This window comes from Eumetopias jubatus, unplaced genomic scaffold (assembly GCF_037043125.1).
Source record: "Eumetopias jubatus isolate StellerSeaLion01/CBP00866 unplaced genomic scaffold, mEumJub1_p1.0 scaffold_12, whole genome shotgun sequence".
Taxonomy (NCBI): domain Eukaryota; kingdom Metazoa; phylum Chordata; class Mammalia; order Carnivora; family Otariidae; genus Eumetopias; species Eumetopias jubatus.
Genome location: NW_028274818.1, coordinates 84,874,848 through 84,894,443, shown reverse-complemented (window position 1 = coordinate 84,894,443; position 19,596 = coordinate 84,874,848). Strand labels below are relative to the sequence as shown.

The window sequence follows — 19,596 nt, the reverse complement described above, 5'->3', positions numbered from 1 at the left end:
AGCTTTATATACTTCCTTTCGTTTCCCTTATCACAACCCACCGAGATTGGGTTATATTTCCATTCTGGAAACAGAGAAGCAGAGACTCTGGAAGGTTCAGTGCTATGCCAATGGTCTTGAAGCCTGTAACTGGCAAGCTGAGATTTGAACCAGGGTCTGAGTTCCTGAGAGGGAAAGCTCTTTAGCCTTTGCTATGTTGCTGCTCACAGTACAAGCATGTGGAAAATGTTCCATAGATGAGTCAGTGGCTATGAAAATACTTTGTGAAATACAGCACCACCTGAGCATAAGGCAGTATTCTGTTGTTGCAAATAGTTGATACAAAGGAACCTGGGTCATGGGTATAGTGTAGTTCTCATCCCACCTTCCTCCTTGTCCAAATATAAACTATGAAGACAAACCTAGAGTCTTAATATTTCTTAGGCCTGGAAGAAGACCAATTAACTGATGATTTAAAAGCATATGTTTTTGCAAAAAAGTCAGACAAGTATGTGAATTGAGGCTAAAAATAGTTATTTTGCTCCAGCTCCTGAGATGGTAGTCATCTGTCTGTCAGTTACAGGGAGAACAAGGAGGCTGAGGAAAGTGGCTCTGCCCAGCAACAGAAATGACTTGAGAATTGTGTTGGAAGAAAGATACCTGCCCCTGCCCCTACTATCATCAATAACGTTTTTGTGGTTCAAGACATGCCTGATACTCTGAATGCCCTGTCACCTGGCTATTCAGTGATGCCGTTGGGAGTCACTGTTTGTGTGTTTGTGTGTGTGTGTGTGTGTGTGTGTGTGTGTTGGTATATACAGAAAGTCTCTGCTCCCTCCCAAAATCAAATCTGTGTGCTGTCGACATGAACACCCAGAAATGAATTTCTGGGGCCAGCTCCTGGCTGCCTGTGGTTGCCACCCTAGGAAGGGATGAAGTAGGCAGGACTTGCAGATGGTGGGCTCCATGTTACTGGAGAGAACCTCCCATCCCACCACCCCTCCTCGGCTCCCTAGAGCTAATGATCACAGGGATGGTGGCACCATGTCCTTACACCCCTTTTCAAAGTTTTGTCCAATAGTTTTCTGTACATTGGCCTCTTGACAAACTGATGAGCTGTGAATTGCCTTTGTGCAAATTGATTTGGGGCAAATTAGCCTAGAACTCTGAAGCCTCCCATTGGCTTCAGGAAATGCTGTGAGCAGAGTGAGGCCTCTGCACATACACGGTTCAGCTCGTCTGCTGGGCTCAGTGGCTCAGCACATCCTGACTGACCAAGAAAGTACCATCTAGCTACTGTTTCTACCTACTGTTTCTGACTGTCCGTAGATCTCGTAGAGCAGAAGGCCTGTCTGTCTTCTCCACTGCTCTTGATCCTCCGGCAGCAGAGCCTCCCCACCGGCACTGCAGTGCTCCAGGGTAGGGAACCTGAGACTTAGGGGAAGGCAAAGGGACAAGAGAACTTGCAGTCAGGCCTTGGATGTTCTGCCCCAGGCCCAGAGTGTTAAGAGCTCAGAGCCTCGTCATCTGGAACATTCATGCTTCTGCTTCCTCATGTTCTTACTTGCCTTTTGGGCAATTTGCTGGTGGTCAAAGCCAACTGGAAGTCACTCACTTCTTGTCAGTTCATGTTAACTCTTCTGGCCAAGGGGTGGGTGGTGGTGAGGCTAATGGATTTGGATCAACTTTGGAAGTTGACATTAAAAGATGGCAAAGATGTATTTATCAGACCTTGTCTTCACATTCTCTGTGGCTATGAGGGGTATTTTATAAACTATAATGTGGTGGGGGATAAGATCCCAAGATCCAATAGCATCCCATGTTAGGATGCTAACAGAACTGCTTTGCCTTCTCTGAAGACTAGGGTCATGTGAATTGAAGGGCTTTTGTATTTCTGAGCAGAGAATGCAAGTTAGAGGGTAGAAATGAATTGCCCAGGACATCAAGGAAGACTGGGATGCATGTAGGAAAAGAGAGAAGGGTTATGGTAGCAGCCCTGAGAGAAAGAATTTCAGAGAGCCGAAAATTTGACTGTGAACATCTGTAGTAGGTACATTGCATGATGTAAATCCTCTTCTTCATTTTTCCCCATAAAATTTTCTGCTAATAAAAAAACAACCACAAAATAATGATGGATTCCCTGAAGGACGTGGGGAGAAGTGATTGAGGTCTGAGTACCAGGTGGCCTGGGGCTGAGCCCGGTCAGATCTTGGGGATGAGAGGAGTAGCAGACATCTGGTTCACCTTTTCATCCTCACCACCCTGTCCTGGTACATCAGAGTCAGAGTCAGGGACAGGAGGGCTGAGTTCACTGAGGGTGTTTTCTTCATTCTTCTGCAGCTTTATCCAAAGTAGGTAAAATGGGCAGATTCTCTGATGCAGTCATTACTATGGTTTGGTTGTATATTTACTGGGTTTGGACAAAGATCATCGACTGAGGGATGTTCAAAAAGTAGCTTAATATGAGCTTTGAAATACAGATGGAAACAGGATCCAAACAGCTTGAGGCTTCATGAACAAAATCAAAACTATGTTTCAGAGTTAGCTTCATAAGGGTAGCCATAGAACACCTTAATATTTTAATTCTATATTTAAGACATGTTACTCTGATTTTTGAAGTAGCCATTTTAATCTCAGACTCTTTAAAAGATACATAAATGCCCATAAGTTTCAAAGAGCAGATTTCAGTTTAGCTGAAATTAATCTGCAAACATGGGGAAATGCAAAAATAAAACTCTACAGTAAGATAACACTATGTATCCATCAGATTGACAAACATTAAAAACTCTGACAAAAACAAATATTGCCAATGTTATGGAACAATGGGAATTCTCCTCTCCTGCTAATGGGAGCATTTCAATATGGAAAATCCCATGGTTACCATACGATCCAGCAATTGCACTGGGTATTTACCCCAAAGATACAAATGTAGGGATCTGAAGGGGTACGTGCACCCCAATGTTTATGGCAGCAATGCCCACAACAGCCAAACTGTGGAAAGGGCCAAGATGTCCATCGACAGATGAATGGATAAAGAAGAGGTGGTATATATATACAATGGAATATTATGCAGCCATCAAAAGGAATGAGATCTTGCCATTTGCAACGACATGGATGGAACTGGAGGGTGTTATGCTGAGTGAAATAAGTCAATCAGAGAAAGACATGTATCATATGACCTCGCTGATATGAGGAATTTTTAACCTCAGGAAATAAACTGAGGGTTGCTGGAGTGGTGGGGGTGGGAGGGATGGGGTGGCTGGGTGATAGACATTGGGGAGGGTATGTGCTATGGTAAGCGCTGTGAATTGTGCAAGACTGTTGAATCACAGATCTGTACTTCTGAAACAAATAATGCAATATATGTTAAGAAAAAAAAAAGAAGAAGAAGAAGATAGCAGGAGGGGAAGAATGAAGGGGAGTAAGTCAGAGGGGGAGATGAACCATGAGAGACGATGGACTCTGAAAAACAAACTGAGGTTTCTAGAGGGAAGAGGGGTGGGAGGATGGGTTAGCCTGGTGATGGGTATTAAAGAGGGCACGTTCTGCATGGAGCACTGGGTGTTATGCACAAACAATGAATCATGGAACACCACATCAAAAACTAATGATGTAATGTATGGTGATTAACATAACAATTAAAAAATTTAAAAAAAAGAAAATCACATGGTAAAATGTCGTGTCAGTGTGAACTAGCAATTCATCTTCCAGAAAAATGCTACAGAAATGCATGCTTATATGCACCAGCGTACATGTACAAGAATTCAATGCAGCATTAATCACTAATAGCCCCAAAATGAAAACTACCCAGTATCCATTAATGGTAGAACAGATAAAAAACACATGATATTTTTATACAATGGGATATTATACAGCAATGAAAATTAACTACAGCAACCTGCAGCAACATAGACACATCTTAAAAACATAATGCTGAAAAAAGTAACCAAATATTACAGAGTAATACATGATTACACACGTAAAGATCAAAGGCAAGTAAGATATGATAATTTGTTTAGGGGTATTTCCTTAGGAGGTAAACTATAAGGGAAAACAAGGAAATGAACACCATAAAAGTCAAGATAGTAAATTCCTTTAGGGGAGAAAGAGAGCCATGAAGAGATCTCTGGGGTGTGGGCAATATTCTATTTTTCTGACTCAGTGAGTGGTGACACAGGTGTTTTTCAACAATTCATTAATCTATACATTTATGTCTTATGTATTTTTCTGTATGTTTGTCCTTTCATAAGAAAAAGTTTAAAAAAGAATAAACCCACAATGATGCAAGGCTTACTGAGTGTTTCATTTGGATCTTGGATGAACTAATTATCACCACCAACACTTATCCCCCACGCACACACCCCTCAAAGAACCACAGTTAAAAATAGACCATGGCACATTGGATTCCTTAAATTCCTACCCAAAGATTGTATGACCAGCTACCACCACTTCTACTATACCTGGTAGAACTGTGCTGTAGAATCATTCGATATACGAATGGCACAGCAAGGCACTGGGTGATGGGGTATTTGAACAACATCTAGAAAATGAGAAAAGAAGGAATTTTATTTTTATAATAAAGATTTAAAATATCAGTTAATTATTAGTATTTTAATTCTGATCTCCCCTCTAAGGAGAGCCCATTATTTATTTAGTTCTTTCAATATACCTATATTGAGCATGAATTTTGTACATGGCATGCATCAGGCACTATTGGGAGAAAGCAAGAGTAAGATAACATCCCAACTGAGAATAGGTAGTAATAGAGAAGATAAAACAGGACTCATATGGTAAGAAGGAAATTGGTAGATGTCATAAGAGAGATTGGAAGAAGGAGAACATAGCAGAGGGAAATATTCCTTTTGAATGGGTGATCCAGGGACCTCAAGGAACAGGGGGCATTTAGTTGGGGTATTTAACAAATGGAATAGTGTCTACAGGCAGAGGAAGGGGGCAGTGGTTCTTGCAGATAGAAGAAGTAACAGGAGTAAAGTTTCCAGAGTTGAAGAAACTTTAAGCAAAGTCAAATAATACAGTTTATTTAGACAGGAGAGGAACAAGAAGTAAATTTAGGAAGATTGGGGTTAGTTGGAGCCAGATTATATAGAGTCTAAAATATCTGGTATTCACTGTTGTTTTACTAGAGGTGGGAGTCTTTCAGTTTCAGATCAGGGTGGAGATACACTGGGAGAACAAGGAACACTAAAGAGGAGAGAATGTGGGTTTGGGGTCAGCCTGCTCGACTTCAATCCTGTTATTAATTCCTCTGCAACTCTGTTTTCTCATCTGTAAAATGAGAATATCTGTATCTTCCACGCAGAACCACAGGGAGGTGTAATGAGTACATGGGGGAAATCTGCCTCCACTTTCGGTCCTTCTCTGAGTCCAATCAACTCTCCCTCCCTCTCTCCCTCCCTCCCTTCCCTCCTTCCTTCCTTACTTCCTTCATTCCTTCCTTCCTTCCTTCCCTCCTTCCTTCCATCCTTTTTCCAGTATAATTAACATACCGTGTTATATAGTTTCAGTTGTATAATATAGTGATTCAACAATTCTATATATGACTCAGTGCTCATCAAGGTAAGTGGACTCTTAATCTTCTTCACCAATTTCACCCATCCTCCCACTCACCTCCCCTCTGGTAACCATCAGTTTGTTCTGTAGAGTTATGAGTCTATTTTTTTATTTGTCTCTTTTTTTTCTGTATTTGTTTGTTTTGTTTCTTAGATTCCACATGAGTGAAATCATATGGTATTTGTCTTTCTCTGATTTATTTCGCTTAGCATTATACCTTCTAGATCCATCCAAGTTGTTGCAAATGGCAAGAGTTCATTCTTTTTTATGGCTGAGTAATATTCCATCATATCTATCTATCTATCTCACATCTTCTTTATCCATTCATCTATGAATGGATACCTGGACTGCTTTAATAATTGGCTATTGTAAATAATGCTGCAATAAATATAGGAGTGCTTGTATCCTTTTGAAATAGTGTTTTCATATTATTTGGGTAAATACCCAGTAGTGCAATTACTGAAACATATGGTAAATCTATTTTTAAGTTTTTGAGGAACCTCCATACTGTTTTCCATAGCGCCTGCACCAGCTTGGATTCCCACCAGACAGTGCATGAAGGTTCCTTTTTATCTACATCCTTGCCAACACCTGTTGTTTCTTGTGTTGTTGAGTTTAGCCATTCTGACAGGTGTGAGATGATATCTTATTGTGGTTTTGATGTGCATTTCCCTGATGACAAATGATGTAGAGCATCTTTTCATGTGTCTCTGGGCCATCTAAGCATCTTCTTTAGAGAAATGTCTGCTCATGTCTTCTGCTCATTTTCAATTGGATTATTTGGGGGGTTTTTGTGTTGAGTTAAATGGATAGTACATTTTCAGGGGGCACCTGGTTTGCTCAGTCATTAAGTGTCTGCCTTCGGCTCAGGTCATGATCCTGGAATCCTGGGATCAAGTCCCATATCCGGCTCCCTACTCAGCAGGAGGCCTGCTTCTCCCTCTCACACTCCCCCTGCTTGTGTTCCCTCTCTTGCTGTCTCTCTCTCTGTCAAATAAATAAATAAAATCTTTAAAAATTTTAAAAAATGGATAGTACATTTTTAACCTAACATTCCTTCTTTCAATCAGTATCTCTCATCTTCAATAAGAAGAACTGAAGCTAAAAATGTTATCATTAAAATCACAAAAGTAACAAATGAAAAATAAATCAAAATAATTAAATTTTCAAATGCTGGTGTGTGTGCGTGTATATAAATTTGTAGAATACTCTGAAATAATTCAAGCTTAAAGCACACTGAGACTTTGGGACACTCATGTGGTGGAGGTGGCGGGGGGGAAGGTGGATTCGGTGGGTTTTGTGTGTGTGTGTGTGTGTGTGTGTGTGTGTGTGTGCGGCTTTAAGCCTCAAGGACTGGCAGGAGGTGTGCAGTAAACAATGATAGAGAGGCAAATATTGACATGTGGCAGGGAATGAGAAATGGAAAATGCAGTCTGATGTGCTGGAGGGATCATCAGGTGGACTTGGGGAAGATAAACAAGGGGGAATTTGCATGGAGGGAGAAGACTAGACCTAAGGCATGGTTTCAAGAACCCCCTGAATGGATGTGCATGCTGGTGAAATGGAAGTAGAGGAGATTGTTTAGAAGGAAGAGGAAGGGTGAGAGCAGACCCTTGGAGGACTGCGGTATTCAGGAGTAAGCTGGGTGAAGAGGATGTGGCTGCAGCAAGTGGAGAAAGTTCTATAGAGTAGTTTGGTACTAAGGGAGGAAAGACAGGGTTGGTCCAGTGTGGAGCAGGGTGAAGGGAAGGTATTTTTTAGGATGGGGAACCATGAATATGTTTATGGACTAAGGGTACAGAGTTAATGAAGAGCAAGAGGTTGAAACTGTGGGAGAAAAGATTTAATAAATGAAAGATTAATGAAGAGGGGCAAAGTGAGAGATTAAAAATACAGGAGAAAAGATTTAATGGATGGGAGATTAATGAGAAGGGCTCCTAAGAGAAGGACAGAGAAAAGAGCAGGCTCCACAGAGGTTGTGGGGAGGGGACTGGACTTTGAGAGGTGGAGGGGCCTGTGTGCCAGCTCAGGACTAAGCACTTCACACACTTCACCTGTACCATCTAATTTATATTCCAACAATTTTGTGATGTAGTAATTATTAAAACTCCCATTTTACCGATAAAAAACTGAGGCTTGGGGTAGCAAGTAAACCACAAATAAATGTTGAACGTGGGATAAGAAACTAGATTTGTCATTTTCCAAGGACACTGTTTTTAAACACTTCAATAAACTGAGCAACAACAACAAACACACACATTCACACAGACACACACACAAACACACACACACACACACCAGCTACCTGGCTCTAGCAGATCCAGGATCCAGGATACCTGAGCTTACTCTGGTTGCTTTAATTTCTTAAAATGTGTTTTCAGGGTCCCAAGTCCACAAAATCTGATCCATAGGCCTGGGGGAAGGGCTTGGAATCTGCATTTTCTTCAAGGTTTCATCCAATGTGATTTAGATACAGTGAGGGACTCAGTGATCCACACTTTGAGAAACCCAGAACCAGGGTTATATTGTGCTTATGGGACCCTCTGCTAAATAAAATATTTTTCAGCAGGATCCAGCTTTTGAGTTTGAAACATGAGTTTCTTCTAAGAGTTTGTCGATACCAGAAGGTTAATCTTCTTACCTGCTCTACAACCTTGGGGTCAAACTGGGGCAGATGATGGATAAAGAGTGTAGCCCCTGCTGTCCATGGTTCCAACAGGCACCCAAGGACAGCCAGAATCCAGCCTGTGTCCGAAAGGCACCAGAAGATATCAGATGTCTTCAGTTGCAGCAATTTCCTGCTAACTCCAAAATACAGTGGCCTCAGCTATGTGATTGATCATGAGAGAATGTGATCAAGGGCTGGGGACTTTGGTTTTCAGGTGTTGACCCACCCCTCATTCTCAGTGCATGTGGTTTGAGTGCGGCTCCAGACACACTCCCAAACCAGGTCCCTAGAGTATGCCAAGTCCTATTTTCTGGCATGTGTGCCTTCAACTGGTTTAGTTATAATCATCCTTAAGGCTGGGAATATGGGGACAAAATCTGTAGCTCTTTTCTTGGATTTGACTCTGTTACTGATATAGTCCTAGATAATGTTCGCCATTTGGGGATAGCAAGAGATAATAAGCCTTTCCAAGAAGAGCATCAAAACACAGCAGAAACAGTGCTGACAGATGGAGAGATGAAAACCTAACCCAGAGACTCCCTAGCTATGTCTGAAGACAAACCCTGGAGTGCCCTGCCTCATGATCCAATAAATTCCTGTACTCATTTTTTGGCTTAAAGAGGTTTAGATTGGGCTTTCTGTCATTTGTGATGAAGAAAGAGAAAGGGAGAGAGAGAGGGAGACAGGAAGAGGGAGAGAGAGTGAGAGAGAGACTTAATTTTTAATATCCCATCTTGGCAAAGGACTGGAAACAATTAGACAATAGGCAATAATTGGAAGGTGGAGTGGAGAAGGTTTCTCATTTCTCTACCCTACCTTACTGCTTCTGAGTGACCTCTGTGTGCGTAACTCCTTGAGAAAACACAATCTTCCCATTAGCAGGTGATGGCTTTGAGGAACTTCACTATTAATAGGAAAGGGCAATCCACCCTCCCTTATCCCAGCTCTCTTAGGATTGTGGCTCACCCGTAAGACGTTACCAGCTAGGAGGATCTGTCTTCTCAGCTTTAGACCCACTACCCACTGAACATCTCTTCTGGGGTGTCTCTCAGGGACCTCAAACTCACCAGATCTTAATCTCTCCTGACTCAATTGGATTAATTCTTTCTCCTCCAATGTTCTCTGTATTTTAGTGAATGTCATTACTGCCCATGAAACTGCCCAAGCCCAAAATCTGAGAGTCAACCTTGACTGGACCCTCTCTTATCTCCCACATCCAGCCAGTAGATCTCGTCCATTTTACCTCCTAAAATCTCAAATATGTTAACTTCCTTCATGTCTCTGACACCTTCGCCAAGCCACCACCACCTTGGATTATTCTAAGACCTTCCAACTGGTCTAACTCCATTCTGATTTTTCCCAACCCATTCTCCATATTGCAGCTACAATATCTTTTTTATCTTTATCTTTTATCTTTATCTTTATCTTTTTTTCCTTTTTCATACTTTCTTTCTTTCTTTCTTTCTTTCTTTCTTTCTTTCTTTCTTTCTTTCTTTCTTTCTTTCTTTCTTTCCTTCTTTCTTTCTTTTCTCTTGAGAGAGAGAGCGTGCATGTGCACAACTGGGAAGCATGTGGGGAGGGGAGAGAGAGAGAATCTCAGGCAGGCTCTACGTTCAGCACAGAGCCCAATGTGGGGCTCGATCTCAGGACCCTGGATCATGACCTGAGCGGAAATCAAGAGCCAGATGCTTCACTGACTGAGCCACCCAGGCACTGCCACAGTGATCTTTTCAAAACACAAATCTGATCAGGTCTTTCCCTTGCTAAAATATGTCACATTGCTCTAATACCTCCCCCCCTTCTCTCAAAACAAACAACCCTCTAAATGCTACACTAAAGCCCACAAGATCCTACATGATCTGGGGCCCTGCTTACTTTCCCAACTCCTCCCATCTATCCCTTACCCCACACTCTGAGCACCAGCTACCCTCAAATCTCAGTAGTTCTATAAATGCTACTTTTTATATCTTTGTGCCTTTGCTCTTGTTATTCAGACTGCACAGAAAGCCCTCCCCTTCTTCCCACAACCATTCTGCCAGGGTTTTGCTATTCAGTTGTTATCACTGTATAACTTTGCATCAGCACAGATAGCTGAGATCCACCAGAAACCTCCTGGCGCCCTCTGGTCTGGTTAATAAGTTAAGAAATACATAGAACTTGTTTTGGCCTGAATATTATTCTGGGGGAGGGGCAGAGGGGAGAAGAGGCTTAGTTTAAAATTGATTAAATGATTAACCCAAGGCTACAGCTTCAGCCTCCATGATTGTTTGTTCTAGATTAGGGACAGTGGCATGGTGTGCCTTGGTTCCAGGTATTATTTTCCCTAACAGCTCATAATTGGGTAACTCCAAATTTCATTTGTCCATAACTGGGGAGAGGAAAGGACCTGTTGTTTCAAGTTACATTGTTAGCACATTCTGTCCTTCCCCACCAAACCCTGAGACAACTGACAGGGACACCTCCTGTCAAGGTGCTCAGGCAAGACCTAAATATACCTCCTTTGTCATCAGAGGCCTCTGTCAGCAAATGGTTAGGATTCCCAGCATTTACCTCTCAGATTTTCATCAGTCTGAACCAAAGAGCACAGAAGGGAGAAGCAGGATGGAGTCAATTTTGCTTAGAGCTCTTTTCCCAACCGACACATTCACTCACACACATGCACACACCACCCCAGATGTGTGGCCCAGCCCATAACTCAATGCCTTCCTTCCTACCTTGAAGGGAAAGAGGATCGCAAGGCAAATCCATGACTGTGTTTTGCCATCTTGGGGAAGCCTGTGGTCCCACTTGTAAAGAAGATGGCCATTGGGTCCAGAGTCTTTGACTTAATACAGGTATGATCTGGGGAGGCTGATCTGCAAAGGGATTCAGTACAAAAGGGGAGAAGTCATATTTCCTGCTTTTCCATCCCCACAGAAGCAAAAGGAACAATATGAGGCTTGGCGTCAGAAAGATGGAGGTTTCTAGCACTGGAGGGGAAACCAGTTCTCCCAGTGTTAGGAATCAAATGGAGTTTGAGAATGAGTTAGATAAGTAGGCTGACATTTCTTCATTTAAAAAGGGGGTAAATACAGTGGATTGTTTTGCACATAACAAACACTGAAATAGCACTTCCAGGCAGTGCTCTAAGTGACTTACAAATAAGAACTCATTCAATCTTCAGACCAACCCTAAAAGGCAAGTACTGCTCTTACTGTTCCCACTCTGTGGATGAGAAAACTGAGGCTCAGAAAGGTTTTCATAACTTACCTGAAGACATGTAGCCAGCAAGTGGTCCAGCCAGGATTCAAATTCACTCAGTTTGATCCAAAGACTATGCTCTTAATCACACTGCTAAGCTTGTTTTTTACATGAACCAACTTAATAGGAATTTCAACCCATAATCTTGGCAATGAGGGGTGGGGAAGAGAAAATGAGGATGCACATTTGCCCTGGTGTAAGCTTCAGATGGAAGGTAGAATCTGTAGGGTACCCCAGTGTACCTTGATTCTTGGGGACTTCTCCTAGACTGGGAGTCTCTTGGGCTTATAAATGCAAGTTCCCTATGGTGTTTGATTGGAGAAATATTGCAAATAATCCCAAGGCTGCAGGATACACTGACTCTTGCTGTGATATAATTGTGGCAATTTAAGGGAGTTTTAGAGAATATTCTTTATTTACACCATTTTCTTTTAATTGTCTGACTTTAAAATCCAGTGTAAGGTGTGACTTCAGTGTGATATTTGCCTTTTGAGGCTGAACTAAAGGACTTTAAAAACTGAGGGGTTACTTCAAGAAAACAAACCCAGCATGGTTTGTGGGTGATATGAAAAATGCCTGAAGATCTACAGAATCAGAGTTTTGGAGGTAGAAGTGGTCTTACTTACCTCCAACACTTCCCTAACCTTTCCTGCAAGGTGTCCCTAAAGTTATGCAACCTCTAAGAGATGGAAAGTGTTTGCTCCTCAAGCTGCCTGACAGCCATAGCCCCAATTTTTTCTTACAGTCTCAAGCTTTCCCTTAAAAATTCACCCCTTAATCTTTCATTCAACCTCTTCATATATTTATTTTTTATATAAACATAATATTTCAGAATCCCTACCTACAAGGAAGACACAACACAACAACCCTCTGACTTTATACATCTCCTTTGCACAGGGTTGATAATACTTTAGTGACAGAGGCATGGAAGTTCAATACCCTTATTTTACAGATAAAACAATTGCATCCAAGAAAGGGGGAGGGACCAGCCCAGGGTCACACAGCAAATCAGTGGCATAACTGGGAAGAGAAGGTTTCTGCCATCAGACCTGGTGAGTCTCCTCCCACTGGTTGTTTGTCTACCAGCACTTAGGAGTGAATGGCCTTCTCCTGCCCTTCCTTAGAAAGCACATTCATCAGAACAGAAACTCACTTAATCAATGATCGTAAGTCCAGCCACCCTTGATGGCTCTGGTCAGACACCAGGAGCTTTGTTTTCAGAGTAGGACACTCAGAAGCTAAAGAATCCACCTCTGAGGCAAGGGTATCTGTGGTCACGATGCCCTTGGCTTTGGACACTTGTAATCGGTAGAGAATGTCCTTGGCCTTCAACTGGATGGTTCCTGGCATGAAGATTATTCCTGGGAATGAAAAAGGAAATTTTGGATTTCAGGCTTGGCTTATTTGCATAGAAATCCACTTAGCCTCTTGCTGTGTAAAGTATGGTCCATGGACCAGCACCATCAGCACCACCTAAGACACAAAATCTCATGCCCCATCACAAACCTACCAAATCAGAATCTGCACTTTAACAAGGTCTCCAAGAGATTCCTACACACATTGAAATTTGAAAATCCTGCCTGACCTCTACTACTCTAGATGGACCTGGCCAGTAGACTGGTGGATCTTACTTTACACAGGATCTGGGACTAAGCATGTAAGTAGGACAGTGTCCCTGACATCAGGATTAGCTGCATCCCTACCTCCATTTTTCTTGTCTCATTTCCTCCTCTGTCAGTCCCTTGTGTCATCTTGAATCTCCTCTCCCTCACTCTGCATATCTAAATTTAACTACATTATCCTTTGAACGTCCCTGCTTTCCCTTCCATCTTCTATCACCAACAATTAGTTCAAGTCTTCATGTGCCCCTGTTGGGTTCTAATCTCTCCACCAGGTGCCTTGTCCTGAGTCTTCCTACTACCCAACTTCCATATTATTACCTGTTCAGGTTCCATAGAACACCGACTTTTCCTACTCTGCTTTTCTTCTCTTCACCAGCACCTGTACCCTCTCTCCAGGAAAACACCATACTCTCCCCAACACTGAAGGCACTCCCCACCCTCCACCTTTCTCTCCTGCAAATCTATTCACTATTTCAATATGGCTGTTCTTCACACAGGCTTCTCCTGACTCCTGCCTTCTGCCCATTCTTTAAATTCTCTTCCTTTGCTTCTATCCCTCTTTAAATCTGCCTATACCAGAGGGCTAAGCTCATGTCTGTATTTCCCATGGGCCATCTCTTAGCTCTACAGATGACATGGCTTCTCTATACTCTCTCTGCCATTGCTGTTAATTCTTCATTCCACATGAACTTGATGGATTAATCTAGTATTTAATTGGTGAGAGATTATATGAACATGCATTATAAAGCGAATCAAAAGAGAATCCATGAGTCCCACACCAATTCTATATTATATAAAAAGATAGGCAATTAAACAGGAAAGGGAAATAGCCACAGAATGCTAACTAATAAATGTAGAAAGAATAATATGTAGAAAATTATCATATAAAACGACCATAATATCATTCAATTCAATCAAGAATCATTAATGGATTCTCAAGTCATAGGGTGAAAGACAATCAGAGAACAGGATACTCACACAGTCGCATAAGTATTACTTACTAACTCTAAAGGGAAAGGTACCTTGCAAAGGTGTTTGTAAATATCACTGATGATAGGACAAACCAACCTGATGTATCCCCCGATGTAAAGCACTGAGATAGGCAAACTGTCCTTTTAGTACTCCTACTAAAAATGTTTAACTGAATGTAATCCCGAGGAAAGAGTCAGAAACACAAATTTTGTGGGATCTTCTGCAAAACAACTGGCTTAGACATTTCCAAAATGTGGTCATACAGAAAAGTCCAGATTGAAGGAGATTGAGGAGATGTGAAATTTAATGCAATGCATGATCCTCTATTGGATTTTGGATTCAAACAAAAAAAATTAAAGAATTTTGTCAATGGATGTATCAGTGTTAGATGTCTTGTGTGACAACTCTGTTGTGGTTAGATGAGGAGAATATCTTGGATCATAGCAGATGCATACTCCAGTGTTTATGGGTGTTTATCTGGTGTTTATGGATGTCACAATGTCTGCAACTGATACTTAAATGACTCAGTGTGGGAGGAGTGCAAAATGTTAACAATGGATGGATCTTTTTTTTTCTTTATTTTTTTAAATTTAAATTCAATTAATTAACATATAGTGTATTATTAGTTTCAGAGGAAGAGTTCAGTGATTCATCAGTCTTATATAACACCCAGTGCTCATTACCTGATGGATCTTTGAAAAAAAGAATAAGACTATGCAGGAGAAAGTGTGTGTGTGGATGATTTAGTTATGACACTGTGTTTGAGGGTGTGTAAGTATGAAAGAGAGAGTGAGTGAGAAGGAGTAAAAGAATATTTGAGGGAGTCTAAGAAAGACAAAGACTGTGCAGAATATGAAAAAAGATAGGGGAATATTAATATTTCAGGACCAATTGGCTCTGGGCCAGACCTAAAGTCTGTTGGGGTCTCTTTCAGTCACTGACCTGCTCGGATGCAGCCTATGGTCACCAGCCACCACTCAGGCACTCGAGGCAGAATCAAGGCTAGACGGTCTCCCTGCTGCAGGCCACAGATCTGGGTGAAGACATTGGCTGCACGGCGGGATAGGTCTGTCAACTCTCTGAAACTCCACTTCAGTTCATCCCCTTGGTCATTCACCCACCACAGGGCTGGGTTTGGACCTCTCTTGCCCTCCTGTTCAAGATCATACACCATGTGTTACTTCCTACTTTAAAGGAAAAGGTCACTTATTTGGCCAATCTACTACCAAAGACACATTCCAGTGAAAATGTAGCTCAAGGACTGAGATCCCATTTTAAAGCATTTATAGAACCAAGAAAAGTTGGGGATAGGTTGTGATCCAGCCAACTTCTGGTCTACTGTCACCACCTCCTCTTGAGTCACATAAAACCATGAATAGCGGAGGCGGAGCAAGATGGCGGAGGAGTAGGAGACCTAGATTTCGTCTGGTCTCAGGGATTCAGCTGAATAGGGATCAAACCATTCTGAACACCTACGAACTCAACAGGAGATCGAACAGGAGAGTAGCAACAACTCTCTGAACAGAGAAGCGACCACTTACTGGAAGGTAGGGCGTGCGGAGAAGTGAATCCGAGGCGATATTCGGGAGGATAGACGGCGGGGGAGGGGCCTCCGCCGGCCGCTTCTGGCAAGTGATAGAGCCGCAGAGCACAAAATCGGACCCTTTAGAAGTTGGCTCGGCGGAGGGACGTCGCTGCAGTGGCTAAGCGGGGGGTGGAATCCTCCTGGGACAGTGTGGTCTCAGGACCCTTGGGGTCACAGAGAGACCGGGGGTGCCTGAGTGCGCCAGAGCTCCCAGGTATCAGAGCAGGGAAGCCGGCTGCAGAGACGGAACAGAGTCGCGGGCTCTCAGCTCGGGGTTGTCATAAACTGTGATCTAAGGCCCAGTCGGGGCACGGCTCCCCCAGCAGGGACCCAACCAGCAGCAGATCCGGGGAGACTCCCCTTACTTCCCGGGGAGGAGCGGTGCGGGAACGCACTGCAGGGATCTGCTGGGTTTGGAGACTCCGCGCGGGGTCGGGTGCCATAGATAGCAACGCTCGATCACAGGCCAGGTGAGCACGGAGTGCGGCCGGAGACCGGGGACACGGAAGTGACTGCTTTTCTCTGGGGGCACACTGAGGAGCGGGGCCCCGAGTTCTCAGCTCCTCCGAGTGGAGATTGGGAGGCCACCATTTCTGCCCTGGTCCTCCAAAGCTGTACCGAGAGCTTGCAGGGAACAAAAGCTCCTGAGAGCAAACCGGAGCAGCTTCCTTAGCCTGGGCTGACAAGGGCAGGGCAATTCCGCCCCCGGCAAAGACATTTGGAAACCACAGCAACAGGCCCCTCCCCCAGAAGATCAGCACAAACAGCCAGCAAGCCAAGACCAAGTTGATCGATCAAGGAGAATAGGAGAACTCCAGCGCTAGGGAAATACTGCAACTAGATTCATGGCTTTTTTTTTTTTTTTTTTACCATGATTCATTATTTCATCAAAGTTAATTTTTCTTGACTTTTTTTTTATTTTTCTTTTTCCCTTTTTCAACCAACATCTTATAAATCCCTTTTTAAAAAAAAAAAAACATTTTTTATTTTTCATTTTTAGAGTCATATTTTATCCCTTCATAGTAGTTACCCTTATTTTTGGCATATATATATAAGTTGTTCTCTCTTTAAAATTTTGAGGTACAGTTTCTTCTAACAGATCAAAATATACCCTAAATCACTAGTGTATGGCTTGGTTCTAGTCTCCTACCTGATCACATTCTCTCCCTTTTTCCTTTTTTTTTTTTCTTAAATCTTCTTTCTTTTTTCAAACAACTTATCTTACCAAGTCCTTTTATAAAATCTTTTATAATTTTCATCTTTACAATCATCTTCTATCCCTTCATTGTATCAACCCTTATTTTGTACATATATGTCTTTCTTCCTTTAAAATTTTGGGAGGCACTTTTTTCTAACAGACCAAAATACGCCCAAAATCTAGTGTGTGGCACTGATCTATGCACTAGCCTGATCATATTTGATCATATTCTGCCTTTTTTGTATTGTTTTGTTTTTGTTTTTATCTTTTTTTTTCTTTTTCTCTTTCTTTTTTCTTTCTTTCCCTTTCTTTTTCCCTTGTTTCAGGTCTTTTCTGATTTGTATACAGTATATTTGCTGGGGACGTTGTAAACGTGTTAGCATTTTGTTCTCTCATTCATCTATTCTCCTCTGGACAAAATGACAAGACGAAAGAAATCACCTCAGCAAAAAGAACAAGAGGTAGTACCGTCAGCCAGGGACCTACTCAATACGGACATTAGTACGATGTCGGACCTAGAGTTCAGAATCATGACTTTAAAGATACTAGCTGGGCTTGAAAAAAGTGTGGAAGTTATTAGAGAAACACTTTCTGGAGAAATAAAAGAACTAAAATCTAACCAAATCGAAATCAAAAAGGCTATTGATGAGGTGCAATCAAAAATGGGGGCACTAAATGCTAGGATAAATGAGGCAGAAGAGAGAATCAGCGAAATAGAAGACCAGATGATGGAAAATAAAGAGGCTGAGAAAAAGAGAGAGAAACAACTACAGGATCACGAGGGCAGAATTCGAGAGATAAGTGATATGATAAGATGAAACATTAGAATAATTGGGATCCCAGAAGAAGAAGAGAGAGAGAGAGGGGTAGAAGGTATATTGGAGCAAATTATAGCAGAGAACTTCCCTAATGTGAGGAAGGAAACAGGCATTAAAATCCAGGAGGCACAGAGAACCCCTCTCAAAATCAATAATAATAGGTCAACACCCCGACATCTAAGAGTAAAACTTACGAGTCTCAGAGACAAAGAGAAAATCCTGAAAGCAGCTCGGGAGAAGAGATATGTAACCTACAATGGTAGAAACATTAGATTGGCAACAGACCTATCCACAGAGACCTGGCAGGCCAGAAAGGACTGGCAAGATATCTTCAGAGCACTAAACGAGAAAAATATGCAGCCAAGAATACTATATCCAGCGAGGCTATCATTGAAAATAGAAGGAGAGATAAAAAGCTTCCAGAACAAACAAAAACTAAAGGAATTTGCAAACACGAAACCAGCCCTCCAAGAAATATTGAGAGGGGTCCTCTAAGCAAAGAGAGAACCTAAAAGCAGCAAAGAGCAGAAACGAACACAGACAACAGACAGTTAACAGTCACCTTACAGGTAATACAATGGCACTAAATTCATACCTTTCAATAGTTACCCTGAATGTAAATGGGCTAAATGCCCCAAACAAAAGACACAGGCTATCAGATTGGATTAAAAAAGAAGACCCATCCATATGCTGTCTGCAAGAGACTCATTTTACACCCAAAGACACCCCCAGATTGAAAGTGAGGGGGTGGAAAACCATTTACCATGCTAATGGACACCAAAAGAAAGCTGGGGTGGCAAGCCTTATATCAGACAAACTAGATTTTAAAACAAAGACTGTAATAAGAGATGAGGAAGGACACTATATCCTACTTAAAGGGTCTATCCAACAAGAAGATCTAACAATTGTAAATATCTATGCCCCGAACATGGGAGCAGCCAATTATATAAGGCAATTAATAACAAAAGCAAAGAAACACATTGACAACAATACAATAATAGTGGGGGACTTTAACACCCCTCTGACTGAAATGGACAGATCATCTAAGCAAAAGATCAACAAGGAAATAAAGACTTTAAATGACACACTGGACCAAATGGACTTCACAGACATATTCAGAACATTCCCTCCCAAAGCAAAGGAATACACATTCTTCTCTAGTGCCCATGGAACATTCTCCAGAATTGATCACATCCTAGGTCACAAATCAGGTCTCAATCGGTACCAAAAGATTGGGATCATTCCCTGCATATTTTCAGACCACAATGCTTTGAAACTAGAACTCAACCACAAGAGGAAAGTCGGAAAGAACTCAAATACATGGAGGCTAAAGAACATCCTACTAAAGAATGAATGCGTCAACCAAGAAATTAAAGAAGAATTAAAAAAATTCATGGAAACCAATGAAAATGAAAACACAACTGTTCAAAATCTTTGGGATACAGCAAAGGCAGTCCTGAGAGGAAAGTATATAGCAATACAAGCCTTTCTCAAGAAACAAGAAAGGTCTCAAATACACAACCTAACCCTACACCTAAAGGAGCTGGAGAAAGAACAGCAAATAAAGCCTAAACCCAGCAGGAGAAGAGAAATTATAAAGATCAGAGCAGAAATCAATGAACTAGAAACCAAAAGAACAGTAAAACAGATCAACGAAACTAGGAGCTGGTTCTTTGAAAGAATTAACAAGATTGATAAACCCCTGGCCAGACTGATCAAAAAGAAAAGAGAAATGACCCAAATCAACAAAATCATGAATGAAAGAGGAGAGATCACAACCAACACCAAAGAAATACAAACAATGATAAGAACATATTATGAGCAACTCTATGCCAGCAAATTAGATAACCTGGAAGAAATGGGTGCATTCCTAGAGATGTATCCACTACCAAAATTGAACCAGGAAGAAATAGAAAACCTGAACAGACTTATAACCACAAAGG

General features: G+C 41.9%; 1 protein-coding gene across 1 annotated transcript in view; it reads right to left on the bottom strand.

The window, feature by feature from the left end:
* The window catches only part of ACSM1 (acyl-CoA synthetase medium chain family member 1), a 46,714-nt gene that overhangs the window by 12,721 nt on the left and 14,397 nt on the right, over window positions 1-19,596 (bottom strand). Inside the window, exons 2-7 of the mRNA XM_028091697.1 lie at window positions 14,995-15,205; window positions 12,612-12,819; window positions 10,933-11,073; window positions 8,192-8,351; window positions 4,440-4,519; window positions 1,290-1,413 (exon numbers count right to left, since the gene is read on the bottom strand). Coding sequence (XP_027947498.1) covers window positions 1,290-1,413; window positions 4,440-4,519; window positions 8,192-8,351; window positions 10,933-11,073; window positions 12,612-12,819; window positions 14,995-15,205 — 924 coding nt within the window. The remainder of the gene's footprint in view (window positions 1-1,289; window positions 1,414-4,439; window positions 4,520-8,191; window positions 8,352-10,932; window positions 11,074-12,611; window positions 12,820-14,994; window positions 15,206-19,596) is intronic.